At 38.6% G+C, this 17,706-nt stretch overlaps 1 protein-coding gene across 3 annotated transcripts in view; it reads right to left on the bottom strand.

Annotated features, from left to right (window-relative positions):
- Positions 1–17,706, bottom strand: part of URI1 (URI1 prefoldin like chaperone) — a 43,183-nt gene that overhangs the window by 13,826 nt on the left and 11,651 nt on the right. For all 3 annotated transcript variants that reach the window (XM_075765929.1, XM_075765931.1, XM_075765930.1), the window contains exons 2-4: positions 16,687–16,721; positions 12,610–12,688; positions 10,129–10,264 (exon numbers count right to left, since the gene is read on the bottom strand). In XM_075765929.1, coding sequence (XP_075622044.1) covers positions 10,129–10,264; positions 12,610–12,688; positions 16,687–16,721 — 250 coding nt within the window. The remainder of the gene's footprint in view (positions 1–10,128; positions 10,265–12,609; positions 12,689–16,686; positions 16,722–17,706) is intronic.

Consider the following 17,706-nt stretch of genomic DNA (forward strand, 5'->3'; position numbering starts at 1 on the left):
GAAAAAAAATAAGAACTGTCTTTTTGAGTAAAAGTCTTTTAAATAAAAAACCATCCAGGTGGGGAGTCTGCTGTAGTGTGACAAAATTAAGACTGGTATTTGAAACATACTGTTAAAAATCCTTTGAAACCTCATTCCTGTTACTGCATTCAAACATTTTTGTGATGATGGACAAGGGAAATATGCTTCTGCCCTAATAACCGTACTCTCAACACACAGCAGAAGACAGACACCTCTTCTGTCTGGGCAACTACGCTTTACTGCATTTTTGCAAAGGTACTGTAAGAACTACCCAGTTCTCAGACATTAGTTCATTTGAGACGTTGCTTTCTGTATCCCCTCGTGCCAATTAAATAATGAATCCTTTCAACAGCAATTTATAAAATATTAAAAACTTAAGTTTCACTTTTACCTTAAAGTTATCATAAAAAACAAACTAATTTGCAAAAGAAGAAGGTCATAACCGCCTGAAAAGGAAACACAGCTTTGCTAAGACTTAAGAATTGGGGGAAAGAGGGCACAATTAAAGCCTTATACTAATAATATTAATAGACTTGCACTCTTTGTTCAACTCAAAACTAATACAAATGCAAATTTTCAGGAGGGAAGACTTACTACATAAATTAGTTTCAACAGAGGATCTCTAAGACCTTGCACCTACTGGTCCTATATACCCTCAAGGAGCTAAAAGCCTTTGTGAAGAAGTAAGCTGATTTTCTATTTTAAAATTCCTTTTTGGAATCATTAAAGCAATACAAGAAGATGTCTCCCATAATACTATGAAGGAGGCAAAGAGATCCTCTCTACCATGGGATCAGCAAAGTCACACTCCAAGAAACTTTTTTAAGCAATAACTCACTTCATAAATCTAGCTAGCTCCTTCCTCAGCGTTGCTTCTCTCCGTTTATGCTACCTCCATGACCACCAGTACTGTGGCATGTAAAAACCCTCACACACCTTATTTATTTTGACAAGTATAGCAGAGCACCCTGCTATTCCCATTTTACAGACAGGAACGTGTAATGATGAAAACTGTACCAAAAACCACTCTAGTCGAAAAACTATTTTCAAAGTATTTTCTCACTATTATTACTCTTTAATTCTCCTTTTGCCTGTTAACTTTAGTATTTGATTAAGCGTTCCTCTGGTCTAGAGGCTAATCCTAAGAAAGTTATAGTACATACATAGCTACGCCCCACGCAGCTTTCTGGCTAGGGTATGCAGTTGGAAATGTTTCAGAGATCGCGTTTATTCTAACAACAGGTCTTTCAGATAAGGATGGATGAAAACATATTAACGATCACAAAACGATTACAAAATGCACTTAAGTAGGCAAAATGAGTTTGTAGTTGTACTTGCAAAATAAAACCTACTTGGTGACTCAGAGTTCTACAATCAGGTTCAGCTCCCTCCTCCCTCTCTGCACACGCAGAAGGGGCGTTATGCATGACACAGTCCAGGGAAAACACAACGGCCACCAAGTGTGTGAGATTACTCTCATCCTCATTTTAACAGATTCAGCATTGTATGCTTTTTACCCTGTTGATATTTTGCAGTGTACCAAATACAATTACTTAAAAATGTATTATTGCAGTAAATAGTTTAGAAAGAACATTAGGCATTTTGGAAAAGGCTACTCAAGCAAACGTCCACCCTTTCCAACAAGAAGCAAGTAGACACAGCTCAGACTTCTGGGGTGCTTCAAAAGCATTGGCCTTTACACCAAACAACAACCTATTCATCAAATGTTCGGTCATCTCCATTAGTTAAGCTGTTTCTGAGAAACAGCTTAAGATTCTCCCCTGAAAAATGCTCTGCGGTTGCAGTTCCTACTGTACACAACTGGATGAAATCCTATTTCCAAAAAGTATTCAACGTCTTGAGTAGTGCTCCTTCCACGTGCAACCAGGGTCCCCCTCCCCTTCCACAGCTCCTTCGAGAGCCTCCTTGTCCTCCGTGGGATGCAGCAGCGATCGCCTCTCGCACACAGCTTTTATTCTTCAGTTAATTCCTATCAACATCATTCACAGCTTTTTTCGGTGTGTAACACACCTCCAAAATCCAACTCAAAGAGAGGTGGCGATAGTTTTCATAGCAAATGCTCCCATCTGTGCTTTCAGCTCTTGAAGGTAGTCTCGACATACATAAACGTCTAGCTTGAGACCAATTTTCCTCAGGCTTTTATTTTACACTCATAGTAAATGTGATGCTCAGCTGCTTCTTAAACACCACGAGCGTCTCAGTCATCGCCTCTATATCCAAATATTTCTCAGCAGCCATCTAGGTTACGCTGCTTCCAGAGCACCAGCTTGCGACGCCGCTCTCCGGACAGGCGCACGTTGGTTTGCTCCGTTAGGTAAGGATGCTGAGCAGCTACACACCGTGTTTGATTTTAAAATGCTGTTAATTAGTTAATGCTGTACAAGCATTAACTAATCTGCCCAGCGCCCTGCGAGGGAGGTAAGTATTACTCTCTCCTATTTTACAGATGAAGAAACAGACAGTTTAAGTGATTTGCCCCGGGCCACACAGCACGGCAGCGGGACAGCTGGGATTACCGTGACGCTCTGTCCCCGGCCAGCCCGCCGCGTTGCTCGCGCCTCCCCGGCAGCAGAAAGCCGGGGGTCCCAATCGGCCAAAGGAGAGACCTTCCCCTGTCAGGAAAAGCCAGGGGCTCCTGGAGAAGGGCTCCTGCGCCTAACTGCAGGGGAAGCCCAGGGCTTCGTGTTTTAAACTTGACCCTGTGCATCCAAAAAGCATCTAATGTCATTCGCTGAATTTTAAAATGTACCGCATCTAGCAAGAAACAATTTGCTTTACAAACTACAGGGTTTTTTTATTAATTGAGACCCCCAGAAAAATACCGGTAGAGTACAAGAGGTTCCGTAGTCTCCTCCTCTTACTACCCTGGGGTTTAAGCTGCTTAGAGCCTTTTAAGACGGATTGAACCAGAGGCTGTTGTCCAACTTTGTCACATCCAATCATCTGCAAAAAGGCTGACATGGCTTTCAGGTGAACCCGAGCAGTTCCTATTTACACGTCTCGGCTAAGCCGCTTGGAAAGATAGTTCAGCGCCACAGACAAGCCAGAGTCCCCAGGACCGTTTCCCAGGACTGCCGAAAGGGAACGGTAGTTGAATCAGCAATCAGGATATGTAGATTTCCTCGGCGCAGCAGCCTTTGAATATTTACAGGCAGCGAGATTTTTTTTCACATTTAGATCATTCTTTCCCAGCTCCCTTATTAGTCTGAAAGAACTTGACTGGATTTCCTTACACCATGATTAGCCATTTTTAAGAAGCAGCCCTCTGCTTGCTGCATGCACACTGGTAGAGGGGGGAAAAAAATATATATATACTTGGGGAACACATTTCATATTGTTGAAATGAAGCCCACCGAAGCCAGATTTTACAAGACATGACAACGTACTAATGCCAAACTGACACAAATTCTCATCTATGTGCTTTGGCTTTAATGGGTTAATTAGCTTGGCTGGATACAAATTTTAATTATCTGAGTTTGACATTAATGTCCTTGGAGTGTTGTCTATAAGGATTTGGGGAATCATAGACATTATTTTAGTTACTTCTGGAAACTGTGTGTTACACTGGGATTTAAATAGTGAGAACAGACAAGAACAGTGAGAACAGGTTGATCTATTTTGAAAAGTCAGACTTTGTGAAACAGGACAAACCAAGATGAAGCCTGGTCTACCTTGCCAAGTTCAGTTAGTCTGTGAGGAAGCCTTGTGGATGTAACATTGAAGAGGAAGACTGGAAAGTTAGGAAATAATCTCCCTTGAGGATAGGTGACTGGACAGAAATTGTAGATTAAGTATTTCACAGACTTCTGGATGTAATTGAGATTTAGAGTGAAGATCTCTTCATCATCTAACACAGTTTCTCAGGTAGAAGGTAACCAGTCTTAAGATGGTTGTATATACACAGAGTGTTGATACAAGCCAGGAACAGCCACCTACCTCGGTTACTGACAGCAGCTCAGTTCCTCCAGAGCGAGAACCGAGTACGTCGTGCCCCTGCAGGCAGCACCTCCGCGGCTCTCACTCCCCGCCACGGGAGTGCTGGGCTGCCAACATCCCCGTTCGGGTGCGGAAGGGAAGTTACACGGGGGAACCACAGAACGGCGTTTTGCATGCAAAACCTTTGGTTGGCAATTTCTAGCACAATTACGACTGACCCCTGAACAGAACAAGAATACCTATCACGCAGTCTGTTAATGGAGTCGGTTAATATTACCGAGGCTGGAGGTAAAGCAGCATGCGACCTAATGCACGTACTCCACTTCTGAATTCTTTGGAGATGGAAGGCATCTCCATGCAAAAGTACAGCGCTCCAGTACAATTACAAGTACTATTAATGGGTTGAGTTACGGCATGCTATTTTAAGTGCTTTACTTATTTTCTTGCTTTTAAGGGTCTGCGTAAGTAGATCAATCATCTGAGGATTTTTAACTGTATTTTGACAAATGTACATTTAATCTGCCACAAAACATTTTTTAGCCAATAATTATCCAATGAACTATCACAGGTTACTTGAAACAAATAGTATCTACAGTTCTGCAGAAAGTAGTATCTACTAAGAGCTTTTCAAAACACCCTTCTATTTTATTCTATTCTTTTCTCTTCTCTTCTTTTTTCTAGAGATGCATTTAAGATTCAAAAGAGAATCCAGATTGCTTTTTGTGTATATGGATTTAAGCTCTCTTTGTGCTTGCAACAACATAAATTCATTCTTTTTACAGCAACTGCATTAGTTCTTTAAAATGCAACGAAACCCTTTGTGCACTTAGCTGTGCATGTTTTAAAGACAACCTTCGTTCTGCTTTCCATGTTTCCTTGGTATCAAAACCGAAGTAATTTGGATTTCCTTCTGCAAAAATTTGTATAGATAATTTGGCTTTAGGAACACTAAGTAAATGCAATGTGTTTCTCTTTTAGGTTCCCACACCTATGTTATTGCTAGAATTACACAAATACATTTAACTTCCTCCTGAATGAAGGAGGGTGGCATTCAGACAACTCCTCTGTTGCCTAGTAAGAATGATAAAAAGGTAGGGGCTTCCTGGAATCAGAGTGTCTAACTTACAGAAAGGAGTCTAGCCTCCTTACTTTCTTCCCGTGTGTTCTGGTTAACATACCTAGACTGTGGTCCTGTGAGAAACCAAACTCCTCCTGGGAGCTGCAGAGCAAATTTAGAGTGCTTAGCACTCCACCAAATCAGCTCCTAACTTAACGAGGGTAAGGAAGGAACTGATGGAGGTTATCAAACCAAAAAGTGATCATCGCAAAAAATGGTAAAAAAATGTTCAAAAGCACAGTGAAAGAAAATTCTCCAGCATGCAGAAAAATAGCACAGTAATTTTTTTTTAATACAGAAAAGCAACAGCTAGGTTTCTTTGTAACGTTGCCTGCATATTTTGTTCTTTTCCCCCCGAAAAGTGAATAGGCAAGTTTGTGTTACATTCTTTAGAATATAAAGGAAGTTATTTTCACCCTTGGATGAAACATTAAAACCTCTACAGGCCTCACTCGTTCACAGATGGGAAATGGAAAGCCTTCCTATCATATATTTCGGAGACAATATCCTTTTTTCTGGAAATGCTGATAAGGAACAAATTCAAACTGGTCCTCATCCGCCTGGATCATCTTATTTATTAAAAAACAATGGTATCTTTTAAACCCTGTATACTAAGCTATCGGTCAATTTTGATTGACACAAATATTTGTATTAAAGGTTACATACTGCAATTTACAATTGGGTACTATCACAATACTGTATGTTAATGTAATCAGTATTTTCATTTCATGAATTCATTTGCAGCATGACACTGCAAGGGTATTCTTACATATACTGAAGACACAATTGCTAAGTAGTTCAACAATTCTCCTTTAAGTGGGATTTTTTTTTTATCTGATAAATTTTTAACACAATAAAACCACTCCTAGTTCTGTGTGCATGTTTTAATTTCCCACCTTTTAAAGTGTTTAGACACTTGGAATACCTAGCATACTGAATTAATCCACAAATATTTACAAGAAAAATCTGTTTAATTTCTTTCTATAGTAACTACCACAGGGACTATTGTAATGAAAAATTTCCCATCTTAAAGAATTAATGCGATTACTGATATAGAGAAAAAATGTAATTTATATCATCACAAACACGTAAAAGATATAATCCCATATTCACAAAAAGAATCTTTATTCCCTCTTTGAATTCTGAGACAATACAGTCTTGCCTTGAGGAGAACAGAAATATTATGAAGTACCTTAAGCAAGATAATTGTAAGAGAAAAAACTACAATTGCATTATTGTTGTGCTAAACTGTGACATACTTAAAAAGCTAATTTCTTTTATTATAATGGAATTTGGTGTGCATATCCTTTAATCTACTTCACTATTTCTTTACATTTTTACACACAAACGTGTGTAAAGTGTTTCCCATTATGTGTACTACCTGGTTTAACAAATTGCAACAAATTTAAAACAATTAAAAATATACTTGGCAATTCCATAAACTTCACTAGATTTATTTTTTTTTAACAGTTTTGGGACTAACTGAACATCTAGGATGTCACAAAAATGTGCAGCAAATAAAAGCTCTACTGCAAGTCTAAAATTATTCAAGAAGACATGATCAATATTTTATGAAAAAGTAACATTTGACATGAGTGACTGTCCCAAATTTTACCAAATCCATTTCAACCAATCACAATGCTGAACAGTTTGCATCTAAATCAAAAGCTAAGCAAACAAAAACGTATCCCCAAAATAGGGCTTTCTACAGCTATGTCGGTTAACGTGCATTTACTTTTCAAATTCAGTACAGTCACCCTTCAATTACTCCTTTCAATTAAATAAATTTTAACCAAGAAATTAATCTGCTGTGGCTGGGCTTTTCTCTATGCCACAGAAGCAAACATTTTTTCACTCAGTCTCCTTTAAAAAGCAAATTTAACAAAACTGCTAAGACAAAAAGGATGACCTAATTAGTACTAAGTAATATTTAAAGCTTTTACATATAGTACACTCTTATTGCTACCCTAACTTCCAAGGCTATATCCTCAGTGATATTGTTTATCTGGCACTATTACTGCTTAAGCACGCAAATTCATATTGTCCGTTCTTGTACGCATCCAACACACAGAGAAGGAATCAAACCGTAAAGAAAATTTTCTGTGAACCTTGATGAAATTAACTGTTAGGGCAGTGGTGTCCTCAAAGGCAAACAGGGTCACCCCTGGGGACCAGAGCTCTCGACGGGCAGACCCACACTAAACCAGTCAAAGGCAATAAAGAAAACTCCCCAGAACCAGCAAGAAACAAGACTCAGAAGTGAGTTACAAATCACTTGCCCTTTCCCACCTAAGAGCCAGTCCCACTAGAAAACTTAAACCCCGAACAGATGTTCTCCCACTCCTCACCGCTCAGGAGTGGGACATAAGAGACGGCAAGCAATGAAAATGTGCGTCTTGTATTTATTTCCTTGTAACTCTTCATTTCTGTTAAAGCACTGAATTATTAGTGCTATACTAAATAAGTTCAGTTCAGTTATCTGAACAGATTTGACCAGCTAGTTATGAAAAAATACCCGTCTAAATCAGAGTAACATTGGATAAAAAAAGTAGGTCACTGAAGAAACAAACCATCAACAAATATTGCCAGCTTTCTGTTCGAAAAGGAATTTCAGCATGAGCCTTTCTTTGCTCTGTTCAGACCCAAATTCCTAGATCTCAAAGCCTTTAAGCACACGCTTAAAAAAGCTTTGCTGCGTTAGGACCTTCCGCCGGCACACGGGACATTCGGGACTGCTTGCAACATAATCCCCTGCAGTAAGCGTGCCCTCCTTTCCCCGCATCTGACCTACTCACGAAATCTACGGCCAAAACAAAAAGAGTATATGCTAAAAATCAAATCACGTCATGTCAGTGTAACGCTAATGCCCAATATGCATCACCCTGTAAGCTATGAAGCCCCTGTGCTCACAAAATGCCCGTGAAATCACAAGTCATACCTATGAAAGTAACCACAGTGCTATACACAAAGGAGACTTTACAGTAATACTTGTGAAACACCAGTCTTTCATGTTCGTGCCACAAGTGGCCAATTCACATTATATAGCAATGGCCTACAGGTCTCTTCTGTACATAACTTTTTTTCTAATTAGAATAAACAAATGCATTCTCCAATATTCTCCTCTAAGTTGCCCTCAATTTAGTGTGAAAATGGTTGAAAGAGTTTAAGTCAGTTCTATTTTTTAAAGGAGAAAAGTATATCTATGAAAGAATTTTTTTTTTCCAGAATCAATGTACTAATATGGTTTTTATAATCAAAAACTGAAAATAGTCCTTTAAATAAAAAGTTTTTAGTTAATACCAGTGTTTTGGAGCCTCCCACTGGCAGCCATCACACAGCTGAAGTGAGCTACCAGCTGAATGGAGGGTTTATATCCAGGCATCAATGACTATTTTGCTTTAAAAGAAATGAGTATTTCTGAGTCGTGTTTTAAATGCAATTTAAAGAGATCATAAAGGAAAGAATCCAGCATTTATTGTGTGTCTCCCAGCAGACTACTTAATGTTCAAACATCTACTATGCAAAGGTCAAATGATTTCACTGAATGTAACAGTGACAAAATATTCTACAGCACTGAAAAAAGTATCAGATGATCAAGGAAAAAGATACGGGCCTGAGATCTTGCAAGAGTCACAATAAATAATCTAGATTCAGTTCAGTAAGAAAGAAAATTGCAAAGTTGTGTCAGGAGAACAAGATTAAGAAAGATAATAGGTAAAATACAGATTACATACTTTTGACAATGTTCTTCATAAAGGAATATTTTAAAGTAATACAGTAAATTAATTTTTATAAAAAACCCCAAACTTTTCATACACAAATATTGCTTGCACAGAATTTAAAAAAAAAAATGAGGTATTCACGCGGGGAACCTCTGAGGTATTCTGCTGCAGGCAGCAACACGGATAGCTGAACTCAAACAAAAATCCAATGTAAACAGTTGCGCTAGTTGTAACATACACAGGGTAGAGCTGCAGTGAGCACTCACTCAGCAATAAAACAGATTATAGGTAAAACCAATACAAAAAAAATTTACTCAAACGCTTATCTGAAGCAAACAGCAAAGGCTAATAGGTACCAATTTATTTTCCATTTTATTGTGCTTTTCCTTCCTTGACATTTACATCAAATACTTGAGGTTCTCATTCTTTCTAACATAAAGAGGTTCCAACGTGCGCCAGGCACACTGCTAGCTGGTGGTCCTGGCTCTTCAAAGCCACGTTCCCACCAACCAACTAAAAAGAGCTGGAAACAAACCCATGAACTGCCTATCTGCCTCGGTGATCTGCTGCTATGTCAGATGAATTTGGTGGTCAGCAACAGCACTTGATCTGGGGAGATCGAGTGGATCTCTTCACACCAACAGACAGGAACACCAAGGGCAGGAGGCAGAAACGCAGCTGAGTGGCAAGCAAGGGAAAAAAAACCCAACAAGTGGGAGTACAGCAGGAGTAAAGTGCAGAAAGAGAAGGCGGCTGGAGAATTATATGGACAAAGGAAAAAAAAACCAAAACAGAGGACAAGTTAGCAAAGCAGTAAGAGAAGAGACAAGGGAACAGAAAATAGGGAGCAAGGTAACTAAGAGCAAAACTACAATGTGATGTTCACTTTTGGGAAGGAATACAGCATTTCTCACATTAAGGAAAGTGACAGGGGTTATAGTTTGGTTTGGGGTTTGTGTTTGGTTTTTTTACTTTTGTGTATAATAAACAAATGAAGAAATCTCGACTCATCTTGCATTCTAACATCTAACATCAAAACCTGAATTTTGCTAACTTAAGCTGGTGTATCATAAAAAAAAAAAAAAAAAGGCTCTGGCTAGATGTTTTGCAAAAGCTAGGCAAAATCCCAAGTAAAGATGGAAAGTAGGGTGCTAAACTGATATTACATCTGAATGAGACTTCTGTTGGCTGGCTCACCAAAAAAAAAGAATGGTGTAGATGCTACTAATTTTATATATTAAATATATATTTATATATTAATACAAATATACATAATTTTGACTATTAAATGATGTTCAGAAACATACATACGTTTTTTCCTGTGCTCAACCAGCGCAACAGCCTGCTTTGCTGAGCATTTTGAAAACCAGTTGTCCCCAAGCAGAACAGTAACCTCGTTGGTGTGGACAAGTTTTCCTGGCATGAAGGCAAGAGGACCAAAAGGTACCTGTCAAAGGCACAGAAGAAACAGCTGAAAATCACTAATGAAATTAATACCTAGACAGTCATTCTTGCCTTAGTTTTTAAAAAAAGTAATACACAGAGTTAAACAAATGAAAATTCTACAGCAGTTATTTAATGACTAACCCTTCATAAATATTCAAATGATCAGATCCATTTGCATTGAGTATTGTACCTACAAAATCAGGAAAGTGGTATTTAACTAGAAAACTTTTTTTGTCACGTAAAACTACAGTATAGCTGAATCCTCACATGGAAAACAACTTCACTTAATCCTAACATGTAAGCCTTGATAATAAAAATACTATCATTTAGGTGAGTTACATACGAGTTGTGCACAGACTACATTCATTTCCATAAAAGCAAGTTTAGCTTTGCTAAAAGTTTTAAAACACTTAAACAGGCACGGTCAACTCAAAGTTGAGCTGTTTTTCTCAGTATCTGTATTGCTAATAGTAAGTACCTAGAAACCTCACTGTAAGTTTGTGGGGCTACTAGGAGGATCACCGACCATGCTTAATCTGACTTTGCTTTACCATCCCCAGCGTGCAGACCTCAACCTTGGAGCAGCGCTCCGCCAAGCAACACCGACCCGCAGGGACTCTCCAGGCACAGGAACAATACACAGAGCCACAGCACTTCAGAGCGGAGTACAACGGTGATGAACACATTTTATAACTTTAACAGGTGCTTCTCAAAACGTGTAACCCCCACCTTAACACAGATGACAGTGTACGGGGGTTGGGTTTATGCATTAGGACACCTTCCACAGCCCACACTTCACAGACGGGGCTCGGGCACACCCCATCGCTGAGGAGCGGCCACGGTTATCTCACTCCTGCCTCCGGCCCCAGCCTCCTGCATCCTTACCCTCAGACCTACTGCCGCCCGCCTGCCTGCCTCTGGGCTTCAATCGCAAAGGAATCAGGACACTAAAAGCAAACTGAAGTTAAAATGGAGGTAGCAAAAAGCGAAGAATCACAGCAAGCTCAAGTTTTCTCTTTCTTAGGGTAAAAAGGATCTGTCTCAGCCAGTTTGTATCAGTTCCTTCTACTTTATTCCCCTGCCTCCTCCTTCCTTCCCTTGGGAGAGGCACTTGCTTTTCTTATTGCATTTGAGCTCCAGCAAAGCACTTGGCCTGGAAGAGCCGTTTCCTTGGAAAGTGAACTTCAGTATCCAGGAGGACACCAATGCCTCAAACAGTCCTGCAGCGGGCAGGATCCTGTCGTTAAGACTAGGCAGAATCTGCTTGTCCCACACGCGTACCCTTCCTGACTTGTTTTCAAGTACCAGGCTGCACCATTTGCCTGTTCACTTGTCCTCCAAAACGACGAAAGCAAAATTGAAAACTTAGGAAAATATTTGGCTACCAGGATAGGAACTATTTATATACATTTAAAATAACAGATGTGAGTTGACATTGCTGCTTTAACTAAGAATAAGGCCTATCTAGCTTTTTTTAAAATTTTTTTTTAAATTTTCTATGCTTTGAAACACCACCATCTTTTTTGCTTTACAACACATGGACACGCATATACACGTGGTGATGGGACTACACACACAAAATCTGAATCATTAGCACAGGAAAAGGAAATACTCTTTTCCCACATGGTAAGTGTACTCCAACACCGTCTCACTAACAGCTCAACTCTACGTGCTGAGCCAGGTTGCCAAGGAAGAAAGCAGGCAGGCAATTTGTGCTGAAATTAGCCATTCAGTTATCCACAGTGCAACTTCCCTCCCTTCAAGGATGTATCTTGAGTTGGACATGAGAAGGGGGGGAGGAAAAAAAGAAAGAGAGAAAAGCCCATTTGGTCAAAATTCTGGTGAGCGCAAGCCAACAGGGTAAAGTTTACACCGGGAGCGGTGCAGTTGTTCGGGAAGATTCAAAGCAGCAGGAAAGATCACCATGTCAATGTGAAGATCGGTGAAACAAAAATTAGCAGCACCTTTTTATGTAAAAATCAATGTTCTAGGGTTTCTTTCCATGAATCAAGAAATACTACGACCACTTTCTTCTCAGGAAGCGACTAAGTACCGTAATTCAGTCATAATTATAGTTTTCTGTACAACAGGTTTACATATCAAACGTGTCAGGTTTTGTGTTAGCATTTATGTCATCAGTTCTCAGTTGTCAGTAACACTGTGATTTATAGTGGATTTCAAAGAGAAGAGAGAGAAACAAAAGCAAAGGTTTAACTATTATCATACTAAACGTAGCATTACAAAGTACTACGTGGCAACGTGAGTAACGCCTCACCGCCAGTGCAGGTACCTCAGGTACTAAACATTTTAGCCCATTTCCTTATGGGAACTCCACAGCGTACATACCATGATATCGTAGGACAGTTTATCAGGCAACGTATGGAGGCGCTCCTGAAGAGCCTCATAATCGCTCTCCACCTTCTTCCTGTTGACAAATTCAAGTTGATTCAATTTCATATCTAAAGAGTTAATAGTTTTCTGCTAGTAATTCAACAACACAGAAAAAACACAGAAAAATGAACTATTTTACTCTTAAACACATATAATAACTTATTTATAAAAGACCTGGAATGACAAACAGAACACCTAGATTATTTTAGAATAACGTGCATTGAAATAGGGACTGATTATTTTAGATTGTGCATCTCTCTTTCTGAATTTGAATTTTTTATGGCGGAAAGAATGAGCCCTTTCACTAGGATTTGGTATATCTCACCCCATGTTCAACAGTTATACCACCATCAATATTTAGAAAAATAACTGAAAATCCAGTTTATACTTTATAAGAGGCAAATTCTTCAAAGTATCGCTTGTAATAAAGCATTCATGACCTTGATTTGAGCTGACAGAAATGTGCAAAATTTTAATTAATTCTGATTTTCACGTGAACTTTGTGCTCCTACCAAGAGTCAACACTCCTGGAAGATGGCTTGGCCACCACGGTTCTGTTGCATCTTCAATCCCTGACAAGGGACACTACAGGTGACGAACATCCTCTGCTGCTTCTCTATCCAAAATGCAAATAAAGCTCATGCTACGTGTTGTTACCCAAGACAGAAATGGCTTGGTGAACTTAGACGAACTATTCCCCCAGTAGACACCTGGCTCTTCAGAGGACTTTGCAAGATACAGCATTTCAATCCCTGCAGAGATTTTCCTTTGTGTGCAAAACAAGCGACAACAATCCCTCTAAAAAAGCCTTCTTTTGTGAAGACATTCTTAAATACTTAAATTTGGCTGGAAAAAGCCTTTTAATGGACCAGTGCCATTCTGAAGATAGTCAGAAATCAGCTCCTGCATGAAGTAGCTGGCATATAAATGTCAGGTTTGATGATATTGTTTACTTGTACTTCAAAATAGCAAACATACATATAGTAGTAAATGCTGCAATAAAAGGCAACTGAAAGCATGGAGCAGCACACTTAACAACGTTGACCCAAGATGCAAATTACAGGTTTTCTGGGGATGATTCAGGAAAGCAATCTATAAATGTGCTGAAAAATGAATGTCATAGTTGATAACACAACTCTCAAAATATTATCATTGATTTTCTTAGATTCATAAGCAGAGTGAAATCTCCTTCAGCATTCATTATGAAAAATTATCTGATACTCCGATGTTTTGACTCATGTGCTTCCATAGTTGAACTTTGCTGTAATCACCCTACTTTAGACCTGGAGTACTTCATATTTTAAGTTGCTGAACTGGTCCCGAAAAAAAAAAATTCATGCCACTTGGACATTAAAACCATATTCCATATAACTGATTTGCAAAAGATGCTTGCTGCTGCTTTGGTTTAGGCAAGTTTCTCTATCCATTGCCCACATCAACGTGAAAATATAATTCACATCCTTCAAAGAGGAAGGATGAATCTTAACACGAATCTTAACAAAATTCACTGAGGTATTTTGGGAGGGGGAGCGATATAATGACAACTTGGTGTCAACAATACCAATCAATGACTTAATGATATTTACAGAATCCAGCCTTTGCCTCACAGAGATCTGTATTTGAGAAATGGACACTGATGCAATCCAACCACCCGCTGAAAAACAAACACCATCCCCAAGCCGAAGGCCCTGCCCATGTCGCAAATGCCAAGAGAGGACTCCATGGGAGCGGTATGAAAATCCCCCCACTTGCAGCAGGATTAACCGTTCCCATCGTTTCATGGCTGAAAGTCACTCAACATTTCTTCATTAATCTGAAAAGCAGATACTGCTGCCTGTTACTGAATGATCTGATTAGGGTACAGGAGAAATCACTTGCTACAAAAGCTATTTTGCTTTACAGAACAAAGTACGGTTGGGTTTTTTTCAGTGAGACTCCTGCCCTTTGCTGATCAAACCCTGGGAATCTCTAAAAGTGCAGCCACATCCTGAACTGGACAATCGAGATAAAGAAAATTAAAATCAATCATTTTAATTAATCGGCCTGAAACAGCATTACTTAAGGAAGGAAGCCGACCTCCCTCTTCACCTATAGCCGATGGTCACACGAGCTCTGGGGTGTGCCGGCGCTACGCGCAGTCCCTACACGCAATGAAGGACCAAAGTGAACGGGGAGGATGAATTTTGGGACTCCAGCTAAGAGCATGTCCCTAGAAGGGGAAACACATGTCGAGATGTTTCATCCCATACCAGACCCATTACTGGATTCATGGCTTTAGAAATATACTTCAAGTATACTAAAAAATGAAAAAGAAAATAATTTAATGGAAATATATTGAAGCTGAGCATTTAAAACCCCTATTGTTATTCACCCAATTCTATTTAACATTCTTCTGTGTCATTGACTACTTAAAAGGTCTTCTATGAACAAATTACTCAGTTGAAACAAGAGCACTCAGCTCTTGCACAATCAAGATCTAAATAAGCGTACTAAATTTTAAATAATTTTTTATAAAGTAAAGATTGTATGGATGCTGCTTTTCTACATAAAAGATACCAGTAAGTTAGGTTTTCCTTTTGACACTCTGTGCCTCAAAACCCTCAAGTTCATGGGGCCATGGCCAAAGTTTGCATAAAAGCAAAGACACGGGCAACTTCTTCCACAGCCGACCCTCCCGCCCCACTCCACAAACCTCAGCCGTTTTTGTAAGAGGAAATAATTGTCACAACTTTCCAAACTTTTAAAAATCTGACCGAATGTTAAGGCTTTCTGACAATTATTTTAATTCTGAAAAATACCATCTCATAGTGAAAGAATGCAGAATTTCACACGGGACCAAATTGGTAGGGACACTGCAAAGCTCCTGAGAAAGTACGTGGGGTGGGGATATTCTGCCTGACTTCACCAAAGCAGCACCGGCAGGCACTTCAATAATATTTCCCTTATTGAAAATTAATGCAGCCTCTGAATTTTAAACATAAATGAAACATACTAGTTTTAGATTATTTTTGCAGGCCAATAGTCAGAATTTAATATGATGATGTGTATAGATTGCCTTGATTTTTTTCCTCTTATCCAGTGCTTGCAGCCTATGTGCATTTAAACTAAAAACATTTGATACACACTAAATATAAATTATTTGCTTGGAGATCTTTCAGGCATGAAGAAAAAGCCTCTTAAAATAAATTTAAAATATTATATGCTTGACGGTGTATAACCAAAGGTTTAATCTCACCACTAAAGGGGCAGTTGCTGTGATTCTGCAATAACCCTGCAGACAATAATCAAGACAGCTCCTGTTGTACTCTCAGTAAAATCATGGTAAACACAGCATGGATATATTGTAATTTGATATCTGTAAGATCAACAGTTATATCTCACAGTAACTCATAATATAAGATTTCATTCACCATTAAATGTACATTTTCCTCAGATGCCATACAAAACTATTATTTACTAAGCATGTTTTCTATTAACCATAGATTGTCAACAGAGAAAAAAGTGCCCAGAGATCATTTTTTTACATAACAAAACATTTCTTTCTAAGCATTACAAACTAAGCTTTATCACATACTTTACTGGGGGAAAAAAAAAAACAGGGAAACATGACTTTCACATTGTTTTAGCACATGGAGGAGAAGAAGCAGAATTTCCCTCCTTCCTCCATAGATAGAAAGAAAACAAGAAGAATAATAAATTCTACCCTGGGAGTACTTTTTCACCAATCAGGCAAATTCAGCATTCATCCCACAAGGTTACTTGGGGAAAAATGACAAACGAGCTGAGTATTTAAAACAGAAGTATAAACACTAAGGCTCAGTGTATTTGTGATTTAAAGTAACGGTATCAGTGGAAAATAAATACATTTTAAAAGAGAATACGCTGCAACAATTCCGAGCTATCGCTAACTATAATCCCTAAAGCATGCTAGTAGGATTTGGCTATCATTAGAATAAACAGCAGTACTTTACTAAAATATAACTAGGTTACTCATCAGTATTTTAGGCATGTAATCAAACATTTTTCACTTACCAGTGCTGGATTTTTTCTTGGCAGCTAGTGACCACCTGTCATTAAAACAGATAACTACTCATGAAAAAACAAGGCTAAGCACACAGCTGCAATGTCAATGCATCAGAAACTAGAACAGTAGCTTTACAGATTTGGTGAAGTCTCTCTATACATTTTTATTTGTCAGTGCAAAGGCATGTGAATGGTAGTTCTTAAGCAGCACACTTTATCACACGCTAATGCAGACTGATAACCACAGAAAAAATTACAGCTTTTCAGTTCATATTTTGGTACAATACCTGCTCCATAACTATTAGGTGACACACGATATAAGATAAGTAGTAGTTTGCACAATCTGCAGATCTATTTTCAGTGTTACATGTTTGCAGAATAAGAAAACAACATAAATTATAACAAGACATCAATGTAACTTCCATACTCAGTCATTAAAAAACAAAAACAAATGAATCCCACAGCACCAAAAACATTTTTTCCTTTATCAGTACATCAACAAATGTTCCACCGGCCATTTTAATTTGAAAAAGCACAAATTAATGTTGTGGTGTTTAAAACCAAGTATATTTGACACCATTATGGGCTGCTGCCTTTCCTTCTGTTCTTTCTGGGTATGGAAAAAAAAAAAAAAAAGGAAGTTTTAATCTGAATATTGCACTTAATTCTTCATGCCACAGGCTTTCCCAAGAGATCCAAAATAATTTACAAAATTAAGCACATTGTTAAAATGAAGTACTTTTTTTCTTTTTTAACTGTATTTTTTTAGACTATGGAGATATAGCAAACAGACAAGATGCTCAAACCTGTGACCTTCTCTGCTGTAATTAGGTGGAGATTATTTTTCAAAACATATTCTGATCTCTGAATAATGGTTACCAAAAATATAACACAAACAATTTCATTCAATTATATGAAATGCAATGAAGCCATGAGGCAATTAAATATGTCTAGACATCTTCTCAATATAAGCGTTTTCTAGGGGTTTTGGGGGGTTTTTTTTACAAATTTTGCTTTTCCTATAGCCAA

The sequence above is a fragment of the Balearica regulorum genome, chromosome 13 (genome assembly GCF_011004875.1).
Source record: "Balearica regulorum gibbericeps isolate bBalReg1 chromosome 13, bBalReg1.pri, whole genome shotgun sequence".
NCBI lineage: Eukaryota > Metazoa > Chordata > Aves > Gruiformes > Gruidae > Balearica > Balearica regulorum.